We start from the raw sequence: 18,998 nt of genomic DNA on the forward strand, positions 1-18,998 counted from the left end.
ACCAACGGCCTGGTAGACTCGAGGCTGACTTGGCAGCGGAAAGCTCTATTCCTGTCGCTTCCCAGGCTGATCTGGGGTCCCGACAAGCTTGCGCAGTCTTGCTGCTACTTGAGCCTCTTTTGCCTTGGTAGGTTTGGTCCCTGCCCTGCGTTTCACGACTCGTTTCTTTCTCTTTGCTGCTCGTGCAACTTCAGTCCCTCAGGTGCTTTGCCTCTTTGGCTTTTCTTCCGTTCTGTCCTGTTCTCTACCGGGCTTCCGAGAAACGGGAAACATTCAACCCTTTTCATCCAATTCCCTTCCTGTCTGTCGGTCACTCTTCACCCCGACCTCTTATTCCTTTTCCCTAATTGTCTATCCCCCTGTCGCGCGCCTGCCAAACCCGTGTCAGCTCGACGCAACGCAACGCAATCGCCCAGCCTGCGCCGTCTTGGCCCGGGCTTGTCTCGTCGATGGCCGTCGCGATGCCAATCCAATCCAACCCAGTCTTCTGTTCGCGCGTTCGTTCTGATGATGTGCGCTTGCTTGCTTGCTTGCGTGTCTTCGTCGTCTTTGCGCGTCCGCTGTTGCAGGTCGACAAGATGAATGACGCCCGCTTTCTAGGCGCGTACTTGGGTTGCGCGGCTGCGCGGCTGCGGCGGGGTGAAGGGAACAAAAAAGGAGGAGATTGAGAGGAGTGCGAACGCGCGTACGCGTGTTGCAATCGAAAATCGAAAAGGTGAAGATTTGCGTTTGCGTCGTCTTGTTTCTCGTCGTCGAGTCCAATCTGCAGCAAAGCCCAAGTCGCGCAAAGCTTGCCTTTCTCTCGTGTCTGATTTCGTTTCGTTTCGTTTCGCCTCGTCTGGTCTCGTTTTGATCCGAGTACCCAGGCAGCCGAGCGGGTGTCGTGGAAGGCTTAAGAAGCGCGATGCGTTGCTGGCCGCGTGAGGCGTGCGGAAAGCAAAGTTGGAAATGGACAGAGAGGTAAGTCGTCGGCAAGGCAAGAACAGAAAACCCGCGGAGAACGAAATGCGAAATCAACGATTTCGTGGCTGGGGTGGCTGCTTGGCGTGTAAGCGCTAAAGACGGCGTCGTCGTCGTCGTCGTCGTCGTCGACCCCTCAGACGGAGGAGTAGTAGTCGTTCGATTAGTCGACGCTAGCTATGTAGGTTGGCAACTAGCACGACTTGTCAAGGGATGGTTAGGTAGACATGTAGGTAGGTAGAGAGAAGAAAAGAAGACGGCAGAGAAGAACGGAGCGATGGGGTAGAATAATAGATCGGCTTTCTGTGGATGAATGGATGAATGGACGCGACGGGTGCTGAGCAACAGAGAAACGGAGTCACGGATGGGCCGGCCGGGCTGCCAAATGGTCGTCGTCGTCGTTGTGGTGGTGGCGGTGGTAGTGGTGGTGGTGGTGGTGGTGGGCTAGACCCTCGCTGGCTTACTTATGTATGACCCCAAGAAATGGAGATGGGCACGAGGACGGATGGCGGATGAGCGGGGGGAGGAGGTGCAGGGTACCTATGGAGGGCGGAGGAACCGGGGCGGAGGCGAGACGAGACGAGGTGACGGGGAGTATGTAGGTACATATTCATGTATTCATGTATGCATGTACCTAAGACTTATGTAGACACCTACCGCTCTAGAGCACGAGCATAGCAGAGCAGAGCATAGCAGAGCATAGCAGAGCAGAGCAGGACATGAGCACGGGTAGGAGGTGGTGCGGTAGTGCAGGTACACACACCAGTCTGCCCACATGGTTACCTTCATACTACACACGTACATCAGTTCATGCATACATAGTGAGTGGGTTGTAGTAAGTGGCGTCAATCAGTCAGCCCGCCGCACGCAACGTCTCTCTTTTCACGGCCGTGCGATAGGGTTGATTGCGTGGAAAGATGGATCGAGCGGCGAATCAGAGAGGGTGGTGGGTATGTGAGTGTATGCATGAAGGACTGGAGAGGGAGAAAGAGGCGGGGCGGGGAGGAGAGGGGAGGGGAGGAGAGAATGTGGGGTGCGCGTGGTAGAATGGATGGATGGATGGATGGATGGATGGATCATTTAGGTGGGTGAATAGTGTTGGCGGAGATGTCATACATTAATAAGTAATACTGAGTAAATCAAGCACCTCACGTCTTTCCTCGCCGTCTTACCCGCATACTGTATAGTACTCTTCAGTTACCTAGTCTCTCACGCTGTCTCAACGCCCACTGCTGCTACTGTCTTGCTCTTAACCTAAGCCTACCACATGTAAAAGCACAGCTGTTGTCTCGTCTCTGCTACACGGGTAAGTACTGCGCATACACATTGCATATGCACGCAACCTAAGCAAGCCATCTAGCTGTAGCGTCCCTGGCTCCAGTCCAGTCCCTCCCGTCCCTCCTCTATGCTATCTGCATCCTGACGTCATCATCATCTCCTCCCCCCTCTCCCCGCGCAGCCACCTCTCCCCGCAGCAACCATGCTTTACTAGGTAAATCCACATACATACACACACACACACATCAAAGTAACTACGAAGCAATAGACATATGTATAATCACAAGCAATCTCCCCTTCTCTTTCATCCCAACGCATACTACAAACCACAACCCACGAACCACAAACCAACAAGAATCAGCAGACATAGTCATGACCAACTTAAGTAACTAGCAAGCCCGACTAATAGCTCCGTTCCTCTCCTTGCCCTACCCTGCCCTGCCCGCAGAGTAGACAAACAGGCGTCTAGGGTACGCACCCACAGCAAGCGAGGTCCGTCCGAGGAAGTCGCAAAATGCGGGGAACGAAGTCTCTTTTCCTACATACATATAAAGTAGCCAACCAATCATGCAGCCAATGAGCGAAGCGACTGCGTAAGACCTGTTGGGTGTGGAAGGTAAGGAGGTAAGTAGGTAAGGAAGTAAGTAGGTAAGTAAGTAAATGACGTCTCTTGCCTTTTTAGGCGGATGAGGGAGTAGGCGGGGGAGGGACTAGACTAGAGGGGGGGAGGAGTGGGAAGATTACTGAAACCAGGTAGATAGGTAGGTAGGTAGGTAGGTTACTTAGGGTTGCTTACTGTTGGTTGCTTACTATTGGTTAGTTAGTTAGTTAGTTAGTTAGTTAATTAGTTAGCCGAGACTAAGTTAAGACTGCACGTTTACGGATAGAATAGAATAGAATAGGATAGGACAGGATAGGTATATGCTATTACTGCTGCTACTACTACTACTACTACCACCACCACTACTACTACTATTGCGTCTGAGGGTCGTCATTTACAAAGCCAATAGACTGAGAGACTGACTGACTGACTAACTAACTAACTTGAGTGCGCATGAGGCTGAAGTAACCCAAGCTGAAGAGAAACAAGCCGGGCAACCGAGACAAGACAGAGACAGAGACAGAGACAGAGATAGAGATAGAGACACAGACAGAGACGGAGACAGAGACAGAGCACATGCACAACGTGCACCAAGACACGCAGAAACATGAATCCACCCACCCACCTGCCCACCTGCCCACAGATCCATCTAATACGTTATCTCGCAGCAGCAGCAGCAGTAGCAGCAGCAGCAGCAGCAGTAGCCGACTAAGTAACTGCTCAACGGTCAAGTGCAAAGAAAGAGGCAACGTCGTACCTAGTATAGTGTTCGCCTGCCTCATACACTTGAGTATGTATGTATGTATGCAAGTCTAAGACTCACAGCAGTTGTTTGCTTCAGTGGTGGTGGTGGTGGTGGTGGTGGTAGCAATGTCATTTAGTCTCAATTACTCGCTTGCTTGCTTGCTTGCTTGCAGTGTAGATATCTACCATATGGTGCACGTACCGTGACGTACCTTTCCGCTGCACATATACGTACGTGGTTGCTACTCCCTGCCTTCTTCCAAAGTTGAGACTTAAGTGTGTTGTATAGGTGTGTGGGTGTCCCATCTTGTACAAGTGTGAGAGAGTCAGTCCGACGGTGGCACTTTAAAGACGCGCAGTTGCTCAGTGCTCAGTCAGTGTGTCCATAAGCCCGAGAAAGAGAGAAAGAGAGCCGGTACGCCTGCCTGCCTGCTGGTGCTGTGCTCCGTCGCTCCCAGCAAGGAAGAAGAAAAGGGGATGGAAAAAAAAAAAAAAAAAAGAAAGAGAAAACAAATTTTTGCCCATCAAGCCAGCTCGACTTCCACAAAAACCTCGGGATTCTGTCTCTTGACGCCTACAAGTGGCTCTTGCGCACGCCATTCACGACCGCGCCCGTCAGCGCGCGCACATCGTCGCCAATCTTGTCGCCCTCGGTAAACGGATCGTACATGCGCTCGCGGATATACGCGCCGAGCTGGTCATCGCTCAGATTGCGGAGCGCCAACTCGCGGTCGACGCCGTCCTGCTGCGCCGCGCGAATGACGCCGCGCGTGACCGTGACCGACACGTCGCGGATGCGGCGAATGTCTGGGTAGAGCCACGACTGGGCGCGCTCGTCGGGCGTCAGCGCCGTCGACAGCGCCGTCGCCGACGCGTAGATCATGTCTTGCGTCACGTTGACCGCCTTGGACAGGATGGCGCCCAGGCCGATGCCCGGGAACACGTACATGTTGTTGCCTTGGCCGGGCGTGAGGGTTTTGCCCTTGAACTCGATCGAGGGGAAGGGGCTGCCGCTGGCGAAGAGCGCACGACCGTCGGTGTACTTGATGGCTTCTTCAAAAGTGCATTCGGATTTGGACGAGGGGTTGGAGAGGGGGAAGACGATGGGGCGCTCGTTGAGCTCGGCCACGCGCTTGAGGATCTCGGGCGTGAAGGCGCCGCCAATGGTCGACAGGCCCATCAGGATGGTCGGCTTGACGTACTCGACCAGCTCCGGCAGCGTCTTGATTTGCTTGCCGTCGTTGTCGTCGCGCGCAAAGTAGACCTTGTGGTCGGCTAGCTTGTCGCCACGGTCCAGCGTGACGAGACCCTGCATACGTCAGACCACGTCAGGGCATGTCAGGAACAACACTTACGCGAGAGTCCATGAACCAAAACTTTTTGCGCGCCTCTTCTTCTGTGAAACCCTCCTTGATGAAGAATTCAACAATCTGCTTGGCCACGCCGACACCAGCACTGCCTGCGCCGAGGAAGATGGCCCGGTGATCCCGCAGGTCGATGCCGGCATGCTTGACGGCGTTGACGAAGCCGGCGAGAATGACGGCGCCGGTGCCCTGGATGTCGTCGTTGAAGCAGGTGTATGTGTTTTGGTAGCGCTCGAGGGCAGGGAAAGGATTCTTGAAATCCTCAAACTGAATGACGATACTACCAACAGTCAGTAAACGGCTTCACGTCACGCCGGGGCTTACTCACCCAGGCCACCTCTCCGTCAATGCGGCCATGAGCTCGTCCATAAACTCCTTTTCTTCAGCGGGAGTAACCTTGTCTCTGCGGCTGCCCATGTAAAGCGGATCCTCCCGCAGCTCCTTGTTGCCGGTGCCCAAGTCCAGCATCAGGGGCAGAGTGCGGTCTGGCCGGATGCCGGCGCAGGCAGTGTAGAGCGACAGCTTGCCGACGGGAATTCCCATGCCATTGACACCAATGTCTCCGAGTCCGAGAATTCTCGAGCCGTCGGTGACGACGGTGATCTCGACTTCCTGTGGCCAGTTGGCGATGACGGCGCGCAGGTTGCCCCGGTCCTCAAACGAGAGGTACATGCCCTCCGGGTGCGTGTACAGCTTGTGCCATGCCAGGCAAGCGGCTCCTATCGTCGGAGTGTAGACCAGGGGGGTAATCTCCTGGAATGGTGTGAGCAGTGGGAACAGTCTTCGGTGGATGCAGGATGCCGCACCTTGACGTTGTCTGCCAGCAAACGGTAGAACAGGTGCGTGCTTGTGGCGCGGAGATGACTCAGATATTGGTACTTTTCCAACTCGGCGGCCTTGCTCTCGAGCAGGGCCAAACCTGCGGCTAGGTTAGCGTGAGCTCAGGCGAGGCCGGTCAACGGTCAGTACATCTCTTTGCCTGCGTCTCATGACTCTCGACGGCGGGTGGGATGAGGCCGTATGTTCGGAGATAGCGGCGGGCTTCCAGGCTGTACGAGGTGTCGTAATCGCCAGACCTTATCGCGGGTTAGCCAAAGTTGGAGGCGATTGAACGGTACGCACGAAGAAAGAATTGGCTTGGGCTGGGCGTTGGGAGGGTGAGCGGGCCTGCCCGTGGGAACGGGCTGGTCGTTGTATTCAGCGGCGGCCGTCATTGTGGTGTAGAGGTGGGAGATGGGCAGAGGACGCAGAGATTTGGTCGACGAGGAGAGAAGTGGGCGGGCAGCCCGCTTAAGAATTGACGACGACGGCATCAGGGCGAGGCCACCGAGACGAGGCAAAGTGGCAGAGCGGACGGTAAAGGCGGAAAACATGTCCCAGGATAGCTGGATCTTGTCTCGAGATGTGACGAGAGGGGAGCCGGGCGCGATCAGGGCGGGCAGGGCCGGCGGGAATTTTACGTGGCAGCAAATGAGAGAGTGATCCGAAGTGAGATGTCCGTCTCACCACTCAGTCCAGGAGGCCGATGGTCGCGTGTGCATGCATACATACATACGTAAATAGAGAGCAAGCAAGAATCGCAAGCAGCGTCTGTCATTATTTTTTTGCGAGACCAGGGCCAGAGAGCAGCACGCAGGGGAGCTGATTGCCCCAACCGGCCTAGCTCCCGGTTCCCGCCGACGCGCTTCGAGATGGTCTCCTCCGCCTCTCCACCGTCAATCCCAAGCCCACCCCGACGAAAATAATAAAATGGGTGTCCCAGCATTGGTTGGGGAACTGTCGCCGTAAGCTGACACACCAGTTCCCTCTCCGATGCCGCCATCTTGCACCTTTGGACTGCGGATACGGACGGCTGCAACTCTTCAGCTGCGCTGCCGCAGACGGAGCGCCGTCCGTGTGCTCCGCTGACGCCCGGACTTGTTCTGCAGTTCCCCTGGAATGCGTTGAACATGTATGTACCAACACGCGTCATGTCGGGCTGAGATGGGTTCAACGGGCGTCAAGGGCGCCTGTTTTTTTCGTCGGGTGGAGGCCCTGCCTGCAGACGATCAATTCGAACTGTCTGTCGACGGCGCTGCTGACGATGCGAAACTGCAGCAAGCCGGGCTAGAACATGAACAAAAAAATCTTGACAGTCAGTTGCGAGTCGCGTGCAGGCAGAGAGGACCGATCCATGGCTAGCGCTTCTCCGCAAAATTCCTCTAACGTCTCGATCGCTGCCAAGCTCCAGACCTGTCCTGCCGCCAAGACACCGCCACAGGTCCCTCGGCACAGCCACACCCTCTAGCCGCACAACAGACGTCATGCCCACGACATTCCCGTCGCCCCATGACGACGCAGTTCCAGTCCTTGGTTCGCCCTTCCCGTCAAATCCCCATTGCCATCGCCATCGCCATCGCCATCGCCGTCGCTCCTCCACCATGACCGCTCTCCACTCTCCACTCTCCACCAACTCCATCCTCCGTCCACCATGCCGTCCTGCTTTCCCTTCTTCCGCTCGCGCGACGACGACCGCGAGCCCTTGTTGCCCCAATACAATGATGACACGGCCCTCCAGAGGCGGCTGCACCAAAAGCTGCACTCGTATCAAATGTTCAGAGCTCTTGGAAAAGGATACATGCCATCCAATGAACAGGCCGTCGCGAACCTGCGCACCCTGCTGGCCGCCGATGTCCTCAACCCCACCAACCCAGACCTCAGTGACTCGGGACGTCTGCTCGTAAAATACACGCGACAATGGCTCACCGACTTCATGCAATTGCTCCAGCACAAAAATACCAACGACTACATCCAAGATTTCATATGGTTCCTGACCAAGTCGAGAGTCTCGGTAGACGTTGACCACCTCGCAGCCAACGCCTCCAAGGCCAAGTCCAAAGCCGACACTGCTGCAGGCAAGTCCGCCCGTCAACATCAAGCTGACACATGCTGACCTGCCGCAGCATACAAGAGCTTGCAGACCGTCGGCTCGCTGTTGCTGACCAATTCCGACTTTCGCCGATTCCTTTCCGATATCAACGTTGTTGGCCGCGAGGTCTTCAAGGACACTGCATTCACCCTGTCGAATGTCGCAGAGGACGTCGGAAAGAAGCTCGAACCGTCCGAAGAGGAGCAGCAACAGCTCAAAGAGCCTGGAGCCGACATTGGCCCCGCGCCAACGAAGCAGGACTTGCAGGATGAGGTCGCCGACGTCTCCAAGGCTGTCGGCAATGGTGCCGCCGAGATAACCAGAGAGGCTTCGCATAGCCTGGTTGAACACATGAGCGGGGAGGAGCGGGAAACAATGGTCCATCGTCTCAAACAGGCCGTGCTGAAGCTAAGGAGAAGAGATGACTATTCCGAGTCGGTCTCTACCCTCTCTCTGCTCGTAAAGCGCTATGCCATGGTCTACTCGCGCGCAATCGAGCAGACACTCGAAACGGCCCAGGACGGCGTCCACGAAAATGCAGAAATGGACAGGGCCATCAAAAACTTTTGGAAGTTCCTGTCGTCGTTTGGAGATCGCAAACAGTGGGATGAACTCGAGCGAAAATTCAAGCGCGTCATGGAGCACAGTCAGAATGACCCTGGATTCGAAAGTCTCATGGTTGACATTGGCAACACCCTGCAAAAGCTGCTCACGGACCCTGATTTTCTTGAACGCATTGAGGAAAAATTCCAGGAGCTCCGTGCAAGAGCTCGTGGAGTTGGAACAGACTCTTCGCTCCGCAAAGATGTCGACGACCTTCTCGGTCAAATGCAATCAACCCTGCGGGCCGTGCTTCACGACGAGGATATTGCCAAACTGCTCAGGACCACGACAAAGATTGTTCATATTCTGTCGCCAAAGCACCACTACACGAACACGGATCTCCTGACTGATGCCATCAATGTCTTTGTGCCTCTTCTCATCCAAGCCGTCCAATACGTGCCCATTCCACGTCTCGAAGTTGCCACTCCCGACATGGATCTCCTCTTGGAAAACCTCATTATTGAGCCTGGCAAGACTGTCAACCACACCTCGTTTCTCCCCTACAGACTTCGGGTCGAGACTTATAACGACTTGGAGATTCGCAAAGCCCGCTTCCGCACCACTTCTTCTGTGACTTCGCTCATCACAGTCAAGCTAGACGGCCTCACTTTTCGCGCCTCCGAGTTGGGATACTGGCTGCGCCTGCACTCGCATCCCTTGTTGCGCTTCACAGACTCGGGCATTGCCTCGTTCGCCCTCGACGACCGCGGCATAGACGTGCACCTCGACATTGAGGTAGGGCGTGACCACCTCGAGAAAGTCCTCTCCCTTCGTGCCGTCCGCGTGAACGTGCACAAGCTCTCCTACTCTCTGGCCAAGTCCAAAGTGTCCTTTTTTTCGTGGCTCCTCAAGCCCCTTATCAGGCCCATTCTGCGCAAGACTCTCGAAATGCACCTGGCCAGCGCCATTGCCGACATTTTGCACACAGCCAACCGCGAGCTCCTGTTTGCGCGCGAGCGCCTGCGTGCCACGCGCATCGCCGACCCGCAGGACTGGCGCACCTTTATCAAGGCCGTCGTCGCCCGCCTCAAGCCGCGCGAGGATCCCGACCTCGATGTCCGCGTTGGCGTCGACGCGCCTGGCAAGGGTGTGTTCAAGGGCAGATATGCCCCTGGCAGCGTCGTCAAGTTGTGGCACGAGGAGGCCGAGCAGGCGGCCGAGCGTGTTGATGAGTGGGAAGAGGGCGGATGGCGGAACGAGGTTTTCGACGTTCACGCACGGCAGATGGCATGAATGGATGGCAGGGCGTTCTGTTCCATTGGTACTGGGAGTGGGAGCGTTACGGCGTGTTGAGCAGAGCCGTTCCACATCTGTCGTTTCCTTGGTTGACAAGTGGAGATCATGAAGCACTGGCAGACTGACGTTTTCCTCACCTTGTTTGAAATTCTGCTGCATTTCTTTTCTCGTCCTCCTTTTCCAAAAGCCTTTTCTTGCTCATGAATCAATCATAATGCATGTTGCAACAAGTTGAAGCCAATCTCGTCCTGTCCTTTTTTCTTCAAGTTCATCTCTCCAAGGGAGCGACCATTCGTGTTGTCATCTCCTCATCCACGGTTCCAGCGGCGTTCCAACGAATGGTACCAAAATGGGTTTCTCCTTAACGGGCAGCAGACGGGCGGATGATGGGACAACGAAGCCAATCTTCGATGCCCCTCCCCTTTCTGCAGGTACGATGAGTACCAGATCCCAATATAAATGGTCACGATCCGCCAGTTTCGTTTTTCATCAATCTGTTCCACATACTTTCGCCCTCCTTTTTTCCTGTCTCGCTTTCCTGCTTCCCAGCGTTCACTCGGGTCGCTCTTTCTCGCTGTTCTAGTCACAGACGAGCCCTTGTGCGTACCAAGCAGCATCCACAGCCAACAAGGACGCCGACAGGAGACCATCTCAACATTATCTCACGTCTCTTAATGCCACGCATAAAACGCAACTCTGAAGCCGCCAGCACCTCCGGTGGCCACAGGAGCAACTGCAGCCCCATCCCCAGCCCCTCCCCTCAACGCAAACGCAATCACGGGGAGACCTCTCTGAACTCAGAGACCCACTCGAACTCCGACACCAAACGCATCAAGATCTCAACCCTGACCAACTTCTCTCTTCGCGCTCACTGTTCTCCTGAGCCTACCCCTCCCATGCCATCCACTCCCTCCCTCCTATTAAATGACGACCATGTCGATAATGACATTCAACGCGTGGGCGATCAGCTTTGTGAGGCCACCATGTGCCTCATGGAGATGGATGCCCCATCGGCTAACAGCGGTGCGAACGCTTCGTCGTCACTGGTGGAGAAGGAGGGGCAGGAGCACCGAGGCCAGGATGCGCGGCAGTGGCAGCGGCGGCATGACAGCTGGGGACTGCGGTTTGAAGAGATTAAGAAAGAGCAGGCGCGTGCGCTGGAGGCGTTTAAGGTGAAATCTGGATGTGAGAAACTGGACCCGGACCGTATAGGGGACCATCGATTGCGGCAACCATCTCAACATTTGAAGCAGCAGCACCAATATCGACTGCAGCAATATCAACTGCGGCAGCATTATCATCATCATCATCATCATCATCATCATCAATATCCCACTACCACCAAGGCAAAAACGAACGCATTCCTACCGACAGCCCGCTCAACACCGACAACAACACCGCTTTTCCCACCAGGCCTAGGACCACAGACGCGATCTGTATCAGGATTACGATTGCGACGATCAACAGCGGAAGCATCATCGCACATCCGCCAACAATTCTCCTCCACCCCGGTCTTAAACTGCGCGACTCTAACGCCCCATTGCCCACCAGGTCCAGCGCTACCAAGAAACACCTATTACCATCCCTTCTCCACACTCCCGCCTTCCCGCTCGCAGGCCCCGCAGCAACAGCGGCAGCAGCATGAGTGGGCGCCGCGACGGCTTCTCCAACGAACGATGGGGAACACTGGATCGCTTCAGACGCGGCAACTGCAGCATCAGCAGCAGCAGCAACGGTGCGATGAGAACGCGAGAATCGACGGCGGCGCGCTGAATGGGAGGAATGTGGTTGTTGAAGAGGACGTTTGCATGTTCGAAGAAGACGACGGCAATGGCGATTGCGTTTTTGTCGGGACTCGTCGTCGTCGAGCGTCTGGACCAACGCCACCGCCATCGCGGCCGTCGAGACCGACGACGACGACAACGACACGAGAAACAGCGCTGCGCGCGATGGCGAAGGATGTGGCGAAGGAGGCGATGGCGAGGGGGTTTTTTCTGCCGCCAAACTATTCTTCTATCCCTTTGGACTCTTCTTCCGGTTCTTCCCAACCCACCGACCCCTTAAACCTCTCTGGCCCACCCACCGCGCAAACGCTTGCCCAACGCCTCGCCCATGAGCGCGACGCATTGCAGCAGTGGCTGCAGCAGCGCTGCTACGCTCTGTTGCAAGACATCGGCGATGGTGAGAGCGTCGAAAGCGTCGAAGACGCTGTCATTGAGAGGTTGGAAGCGGATGTGGCGGGTCAGCGGCGCCTTGGGGAGATGGGGAAGGGGGACGGTGACGGTGACGGTGACGGTGAAGGGGCAAATGGAAAAAAGAGGAAGAGAGAGAGGGAAGAGGGTGATGATGATGATGAGGAGGAGGAGTTTATGGAGGCTGGACCTACCACAACCTCGACCTCTGCCACGGGTACTACTACGGCTATGATGACGGAGCACACGGACACGACCGCCGCGGCGCATGAATCGTCGTCATCGACCATGGACCTCGACGACACGTCCGATGCTGATGATTCGGATTCCGACGACGACAGCTTCGACGACGAAGACAAAGATGATGATAATGATGATGATGAGGAGGATGACGATGATGATGATGATGATGATGACGATGACGACGACGACGACGACGACACGTTTTTCGGCGACGCCGTGTCCTCCGACGCCTCCTCTGAGGGTGACGGCGCAGATGGCGACTGCAACCACGACATGTCGCAGTTCGAACAGGAGATGCACCAGCTGCTACGGGAGTTCAATTCGACGCCCGCGCCAAATCCCACACCATCCGATTTCCCCCTTCCACCCAATGCAACCCCCCAACCCCAACCTCAAACGCCTTTCCCCCACCGCTCCACATCCACGCTCTCCTGCACACTCCCCCAATACCAACTCCCCCCCGAAGGCGTCTTTTACATCACGAATCCCGGGCAGTGGCTCGAACATGCCCGCAGACCCTCACCACCGCCGCCGCAACCGCAGCTTCCACCGGTGCTGCACCCCGAACTCCTACCCGAACCGCAGCGCCAGGGCAGTAGGAGTCAGGCTGTGCGCAGGTGGATGCGGCGGAAGAGGCGGTTTGAGGAGAATAAGATGAAGGTGTCGCATTTGAGGTGGGAGGTGCTGGTTGATGGGGTGGGGGGAGTTAGGGATACTAAGAATCCCGGCCCCCGGGAGTGAGAGGAAACCAGGGGATGTTGTTTTTGCCATTGTTTTGAGGGGTTGGACTTTGGATTGATTGATTGATTGATTGATTGATTGATTGATTGATACTGCATGGTCTTGCGTAGGTGGGTTTTCTTAACGATTGTATTGTATTGGTGCTGTAGGTATTAATCTCGTTACTGTTCTGTTTCTATCGACTAATGGAGAAAAATTGACGGCTTGTGACGTCAATTGCCATCATTGATGGGTTGCGGTGGTGCAGTTGATGTGGTGCTGTGGTGCTGTGGTGCTGTGGTCTCCGGAGTTTGGCTGCTGTGTCGTCTGTCTGGACGGGGATGCAGGGCACAACCGGGGGGGAAGAGTGGGAGCTTAGAAATCGGATGGGATGGAACCCAACCACGGCCACGGATAACGGCAGCAGCTCTCGCGTCATTAGTCGGTCAAAGCCTTCGGTTTTTCCCCTTCCCCCCCTCCCATCCCATCCCATGCAGTACATCTGGCTGCCTCTACCCGCCCGCTATCCGTCCTCTACCCGGCTGTCTGCATCATCGCGTAATAATTATCCTTGGGTACAATTTTGGGTTTACTCGTCTTGTACTGTACATACACCCGCCGCCCCGTATTTCTTACCTTGCTTGCTTGCTTGTATAAATACATCGACTACCCACCTACCCACCTATGCGGCTCCAGAAGCGATACACGACACTGTCGCCCTCTGCCGCCGCCGCCGCCGCTGCTGCTGCTACCACCACAAAGAAGAAACGCACTTCTGCTGCTGCTTTTGCTAGCTTGCCTTCACGATGTCTGAGACTATGCGAGCAATTGGTTTGTTCTTCCTCGCCCCCTCCCTAACGTGGCGTCTGTCTGGTTTGACGACTTGGCCAGCGGCAGCAAAAGCACATTCCAGCATCATCGCCGCCGTCACACATACACACTGGCTAACAGCACCACCCGTCCCTCACAGACATCAAAAACGGCACCGGCCCCGCCGAGGCGCTCTTCATCAACGCCCAAACGCCCAAGCCCGTCCCCACGGCCACACAAGCCCTCGTCCGGGTGAAATGCTTCGGCCTCAACCGCATGGACCTGCTCCAGCGCGAAGGAAAATACCCCGTCCCCCCACAAGCCCCCAAAACCCTCGGCGTCGAATTCAGCGGCACAATCGAATCGCTCGGCTCCTCCTCCGAATCCGGCTTCAAAGTCGGCGACGCAGTCTTCGGGCTGGCCTACGGCGGCGCATACGCCGAATACATTGCCGTGTCGACGCACATGCTGGTGCACAAGCCGGCCGAACTGTCCTTCGAGCAGTGCGCCGCGATTCCCGAAACCTGGATCACGGCCCTGCAGGCCATGTACCTGGTCGGCGGCTTCGAGCGCGGCAAATCCATCCTGTGGCACGCCGGCGCCAGCAGCGTCAGCATCGCGGGGATCCAGCTATCGCGCGCCGACGGCGCCGCCGCCGTCTACGCCACGGCGCGCCAGGACGACAAGGTACGCTTCATCGAGGACAAGCTGGGCGCCGACAAGGCCTTCAACACCACGACGACGGACTGGGTGCAGGGCGTGAAAGACGCGACGGGCGCCAAGGGCGTCGACGTCATCATCGACTTCGTCGGCGCCGACACCTTCCAGCCCAACCTCGACGTCGCCGCGCGCGACGCGCACATCGTGAACCTCGGGTTTCTCGGCGGCACGAAGCTGGACGGCAAGGGCGTCGACATCGCCGCGTTCATTGGCAAGCGGCTGCGGTACGAGGGCAGCAGCCTGCGCAGTCGCGACGAGGCGTATCAGGGCAAGCTGCGCGATCGCCTCATCGAGGTTGCGCTGCCGCGGTTTCGCAGCGGCGAGTTTACCGTGTACATTGAGCGCGTTTTTGGGTTTGAGGAGGTGGTCGAGGCGCATCGGGTCATGGAGAGCAATCGGACCAAGGGGAAGTTGATTGTTACGGTTCCTTGATTCATTCTCCCTTTTTTCTCTCATCTGCCATGTGCTTGGGGATTGGCGTTTGAGGCGGCTCTTTGCGATACAGGAATGGAGGCAGAGGCACAGGAGGCAGCATCCATCTTCGTAGACTACCTACCTTACGCGTACATGTATGTATGTATAAATGCACATATGTATATGACCACATCTCCCACAGCGCGGGGGGCTGTATCTAGCCACTCATGAATGACCCTAGCATTGTTAAACATTCATCCAAGTACGTGACCAACCATTGCAGCAATTTAGATTCAGACTCTTCTACCTCTCTATAGTTTAAATTAATAGCTGCTACTACTACTATACAAGAGAGCGAAGAGGTCTGTTATTCTTACTACTATATCTAGTAATAGTAACTAAAGCAGGTAAGTAGGTAGTATACTACCTACCTATCTACCTACCTACCTATCTACCTAGCCTATGTATAACTAGAGAGCTTAATAATATTAATGATCTAAATAAAGGGTGAGGATAAGTAAGCATAGGTAGTTAGTAAAGAAGTATAGATTAGTTAGGTTATTTGGTTTTACTCTATGGGTTTGTAGAGATAATCTGATTAGGTTTAGAAAAGGGGAAAGGGGGAGGGGAAATGTATGTATGTATGTATGTATGCATGTCGTTGGAAAGAAGGGAAGAAAGAAGGTAGAGCGAGCAAGGGGTTGTTAGCGTAGAGGGGTATAGGGGGGAAAGGGTCGGGGGCTATCCCTGGATTTGCTGGTTGCGTGTGCTGGGGTGTTTGGGGTTTTGGCAAGGTGCTTGGTCGGCCGACGAGGTTGCTGTTTTTTTTTTTTTTTTTTTTTCCTTTCTTGGGTTGGGTGGTTGCGAGGGAGTGGTTAAGAGAAAGTCGTGTGATATTTCCAAGGTATTCTAGAAGCTAGTCGTTCCAAGTCGTTATGAGGCAGTTAGTTATATCGGTGTCTTCTTCATCTCCGCCTGCGAAGAAGCAGTCAGTCGTCTGTTGAACCGTCCTGTCTGTCTGTCTGTATGTACGAGAAGACGAGCACAAAAAAAAAAAAAAAAAAACTAAAAAAACTAAAAAAAAAAACTCACTTCTCAAACCCACTCTCCCCACTCCTCACCTCAATCTCACTCTTGACCACCCTCTCCACGCTCGACGCCGGCGGACCCTGATTTAACTGCTGCACAAAACGCGACAGCTGGTCGTCGGTGCCCTGCGCCTCGCCGACGACGGTGCCGTCGGCCGCGTTCTTGACCCAGCCCGTCACGTTGATGGCGTTGGCTTGCCCGATGGTGAAGGCGCGGAAGAAGACGCCTTGGACGCGGCCCGAGACTTGGAATGAGATCTGTCGGCGCGCGCGTGTTAGTTGTGAAAGAAAGGAGGAAGGAGGGGAGGCACACGTACGCGTTTGGACATGATGCGTGTGGTGGAGAAGAGACGGTGCATGTGAGGGGGTGTTGTCTGTTTGGGTTCTGATTGATGTGGTGTGCTGCTGCACCCACTAGTGAGGTACCTGGGTGAATCGGGCGATGACGTAGGTCTTGGCAACTGTTGATGGCCTGAGGCGCATGTGAGGTTCGCTCATCAACGCATTCCGCACACCAGGGATTGGCAGACACAGACAATGATGGCCCGGGAACAATTGGCTTGCGTTGACCAGCGACCAGCGACCAGCAGTCGGCTGCCGGTGGCGGCGCCCTACAAACGCACAGGCTTCGCGGACCAGTACAGTACCTCCTTATGTACTTGGTTTTCTTTCAGGGGCAGCGTTGATGGATGAATTGAATTGATCCCGGCCAATCCGCCCGCCCGCCCGTCCCGCTGCCACCGTCAGGGATCAAGTTTACAGGTATCCAGTCTGAGGCCATGTGGCAGGCAGTCCAGCGCATGTCAGCTCTCCGCGCTTGCTTGCATGTCGACACTCATCAACACCACCGCCTCGCCTCTCGAAACGCGTGCTCCAAGACACGGACGGGGCCGCCGTCCGGCCTCAGTGTCCTCTATCGTCTCTTGTCTCGTCTCCCCCCGCTCGCTCGCTTGCGGCTAATTTCCGTTGGCCCAGAATAGACATTCTATCCGTCCGTGTTGCTGGGCCGGGCAAGCCCAGAGAAAGCTTCCAGAATAATTGACATCTTCGCGCCTGCATTCGCTCTCTCGACACACACACAACACCCTTCTTTCTTCTGCGCCCTTTGTTCTGCCTCCGTCTCACGCGCAATTCCTACCTGCACGCCCGTTTGCACTGTCGTTTCAGCAACGTCTCCTGATAGAATCCCCCTCGTCTCCTCTGTCGACGACGACGACGACGCCGCCGCCGCCGCACTCGGCCGCTCGTTATCAACGCGCCGCCGCCCCCAGCACCATGAACGACCATGTAGCCCACTCGGAGCGCTCGGTCTCCCCCGCTCCTGCTCTATCTCCCACCTTTATGACGGCGTCTGCTCCCAGCCTCGACCGGCCCGTCTCGGCCATGTCTGCCTCGTCGTCTGGCTCTGGATCTGGCTCTGGCGGCAGCAGCTCCAAGAGCTCGCGCCTGTCGTGGGGCGGCATCCCCAACGGCCGCCGCGGATACATGAGGCCAGAGGGCACAGAATTCGCCGACTCGGCAAAGAACAGAGAGAGCGTGCAGAGCCTCGGCACCATCTCGCACCTGCAGTACTACTTTGCTCGGACGGGGCTGCTAGACGACAAGGGAGGCCGGATCGCCAAGGAGCGGCGCAAGAAGAAGAGGGCCGAGGAGGCGACCGATGGCCCCAATACGACGGCCGACAGGGCGCACTCGGACTTTTCCCTCAAGCTCGACGACGACGCCAGCAGCAAGCGCAGCTCCTTCATCTCGGACGATGGCTCCATGTTTGCCGAGAGCATCGACATTCCCTTTGTCGACAGCCCCGTCGACTATGCCCCGCCGCCCATGCTGCCCCCGACAGTCAGCACCTACAGACACAAGGTCATGTACACGGCGCCGCCGCCAGCCATCACCGTGTTGCGGAGGGAGTTGAGAGAGGCGCTGCAGGACGCGCGCGACATCTTGGAAAAGACGCGCACGGCCGAGTCGCTGGAAAAGTACAAGACAAAGTCGGCCAAGACTGAAAAGATTGCAGTGCGCGCTCTGGAGCAGAGGAAGCAGTTCGAAGCAGCGGGCAAGATGACGCCAGAACTGGAGCAGGAACCTCTGCCGCAGCGACAGGAGTGGACAGAGCTTCAGGGTCTGGACATTCTCGACAACATTACCCTTGCCATCAAGGCGGCCAAAAACTACTACACGGCACACGAAAAGCCTCAGATGCTGTACTCGATCAAACCGGAGAAGACAATACGGAAAGAGCTGTATGAAGTGTTGGAGGTGCTGAAGCGCATGGCAGGACGCGACTTTGAAGGCGGCATCAGGGAAGACGAGCGGCACGCGATTGATGACTGGATCAAGGACATTGAGAGCTTGCTGGACAAGGAAGAGGCCAAGGAGCAGGCGGAGGAAGCAGAGCGGGAGAAGTGGAGCTGGCGAGAGGGCGACTGGACGGGCAGAGAGCGCGAGCGCGAGAGGCTATTTCTCAAGTCGTTTGACCCCGACGACGCGGTTGACGAGCTGCCGGCGTGGACGGATGCCGCGTCGGCGGGCGAGCTACCGACGCCGTTCCTGCACAAGCTGCACAGCGGGCTGCGGCTCGTGTACCTGCACAACGAGCTGGTGCGCAAGTCGCGGCGGCAGTTTGAAGAAATCAAGACGTTCCACACGGACACGTCTCTGCCGTACCGGTGCGCCGAGAACCTGCGGTACTGGGTCAAGGCGGCGGAGCTGCGGTGGGAGATTAAGCTGAAGGTCGACGTCATGGAGGTGGTGCACGGCGAGCGGCCAGAGGCGTGGATGCAGTTTGACGAGGCTCTGCTCAAGTGGTGCAAGGGCGTGCGCGAGGAGATTACGCGTGAGTGGAGGGAACAGCGGATCAAGACGACGACGACGAGGACGCCGACGCTGAAGATTGACAGCGAGGGGACGGGCGTGCCGGCCGGGTGAATGTCTGTCGATACCCCGTCAGTTTGTACATTTGTAATATTTATATAAGGATTGTGAGACATGAGCGCGCGAGAGAGAGAAAAGGCGGTCCAAGCAAGGGCTTTTGACGCCAACCAAGGCGCGGGCGGTGTTTTGTAAACAGGCTGCCTGCCCCTGGGGGCAATCTACACGCTGCATCCGTCATGGCGT

At 56.2% G+C, this 18,998-nt stretch overlaps 7 protein-coding genes across 7 annotated transcripts; 4 read left to right on the forward strand and 3 right to left on the reverse strand.

The window, feature by feature from the left end:
* Positions 1-3,170: 3,170 nt before the first annotated feature.
* IWZ02DRAFT_458718 (uncharacterized protein) lies at positions 3,171-3,756 on the reverse strand (the record flags this gene model as incomplete). Its single annotated transcript, XM_066768030.1, has 1 exon — positions 3,171-3,756. A coding segment is annotated over exon 1 (344 nt), but the record flags the coding sequence as incomplete, so codon positions are not given.
* Positions 3,757-4,157: 401 nt separating this feature from the next.
* IWZ02DRAFT_492893 (uncharacterized protein) lies at positions 4,158-6,161 on the reverse strand (the record flags this gene model as incomplete). Its single annotated transcript, XM_066769889.1, has 6 exons — positions 4,158-4,892; positions 4,939-5,227; positions 5,276-5,700; positions 5,754-5,866; positions 5,917-6,023; positions 6,070-6,161. The coding sequence occupies 6 exons, from the start codon at positions 6,159-6,161 to the stop codon at positions 4,158-4,160; spliced, it is 1,761 nt and encodes a 586-aa protein (XP_066620522.1).
* Positions 6,162-7,417: 1,256 nt separating this feature from the next.
* On the forward strand, positions 7,418-10,030 carry IWZ02DRAFT_506714 (uncharacterized protein; the record flags this gene model as incomplete). Its single annotated transcript, XM_066770404.1, has 2 exons — positions 7,418-7,841; positions 7,890-10,030. The coding sequence occupies 2 exons, from the start codon at positions 7,418-7,420 to the stop codon at positions 9,689-9,691; spliced, it is 2,226 nt and encodes a 741-aa protein (XP_066620523.1). The 3' UTR covers positions 9,692-10,030.
* Positions 10,031-10,374: 344 nt separating this feature from the next.
* IWZ02DRAFT_458726 (uncharacterized protein) lies at positions 10,375-13,019 on the forward strand. Its single transcript, XM_066768031.1, has one exon. The coding sequence runs from the start codon at positions 10,591-10,593 to the stop codon at positions 12,868-12,870; it is 2,280 nt and encodes a 759-aa protein (XP_066620524.1). The 5' UTR covers positions 10,375-10,590; the 3' UTR covers positions 12,871-13,019.
* Positions 13,020-13,541: 522 nt separating this feature from the next.
* On the forward strand, positions 13,542-15,296 carry IWZ02DRAFT_458727 (uncharacterized protein). The gene is made up of 2 exons (XM_066768032.1): positions 13,542-13,680; positions 13,820-15,296. Exons 1-2 carry the CDS (start codon positions 13,656-13,658, stop codon positions 14,809-14,811), a joined length of 1,017 nt encoding a protein of 338 aa, XP_066620525.1. The 5' UTR covers positions 13,542-13,655; the 3' UTR covers positions 14,812-15,296.
* A 195-nt stretch (positions 15,297-15,491) lies between these two features.
* On the reverse strand, positions 15,492-16,566 carry IWZ02DRAFT_458728 (Acylphosphatase-like domain-containing protein). The gene is made up of 3 exons (XM_066768033.1): positions 16,199-16,566; positions 15,886-16,139; positions 15,492-15,768 (listed from the first exon to the last, which is right to left on the reverse strand). Exons 1-3 carry the CDS (start codon positions 16,238-16,240, stop codon positions 15,759-15,761), a joined length of 306 nt encoding a protein of 101 aa, XP_066620526.1. The 5' UTR covers positions 16,241-16,566; the 3' UTR covers positions 15,492-15,758.
* A 590-nt stretch (positions 16,567-17,156) lies between these two features.
* On the forward strand, positions 17,157-18,809 carry IWZ02DRAFT_381963 (uncharacterized protein; the record flags this gene model as incomplete). The annotated part of the gene is made up of 2 exons (XM_066765198.1): positions 17,157-17,897; positions 17,979-18,809. The coding sequence occupies 2 exons, from the start codon at positions 17,157-17,159 to the stop codon at positions 18,807-18,809; spliced, it is 1,572 nt and encodes a 523-aa protein (XP_066620527.1).
* Between the last annotated feature and the right edge of the window lie 189 nt (positions 18,810-18,998).

The sequence above is a fragment of the Phyllosticta citriasiana genome (genome assembly GCF_038021145.1).
Source record: "Phyllosticta citriasiana strain CBS 120426 chromosome Unknown IWZ02scaffold_11, whole genome shotgun sequence".
Classification (NCBI taxonomy): Eukaryota; Fungi; Ascomycota; class Dothideomycetes; order Botryosphaeriales; family Phyllostictaceae; genus Phyllosticta; species Phyllosticta citriasiana.

Coding starts and splice junctions, on each gene's coding strand:
- IWZ02DRAFT_458728 (XM_066768033.1), bottom strand. CDS start 16,240: ATGCACCGTCTCTTCTCCACCACACGCATCATGTCCAAACGC. Junction 16,140..16,198: donor CACGCATCATGTCCAAACGC/GTACGTGTGCCT, acceptor GCGCGCCGACAG/ATCTCATTCCAAGTCTCGGG.
- IWZ02DRAFT_458727 (XM_066768032.1), top strand. CDS start 13,656: ATGTCTGAGACTATGCGAGCAATTG. Junction 13,681..13,819: donor TGAGACTATGCGAGCAATTG/GTTTGTTCTTCC, acceptor CGTCCCTCACAG/ACATCAAAAACGGCACCGGC.
- IWZ02DRAFT_458726 (XM_066768031.1), top strand. CDS start 10,591: ATGCCATCCACTCCCTCCCTCCTATTAAATGACGACCATGTCGATAAT.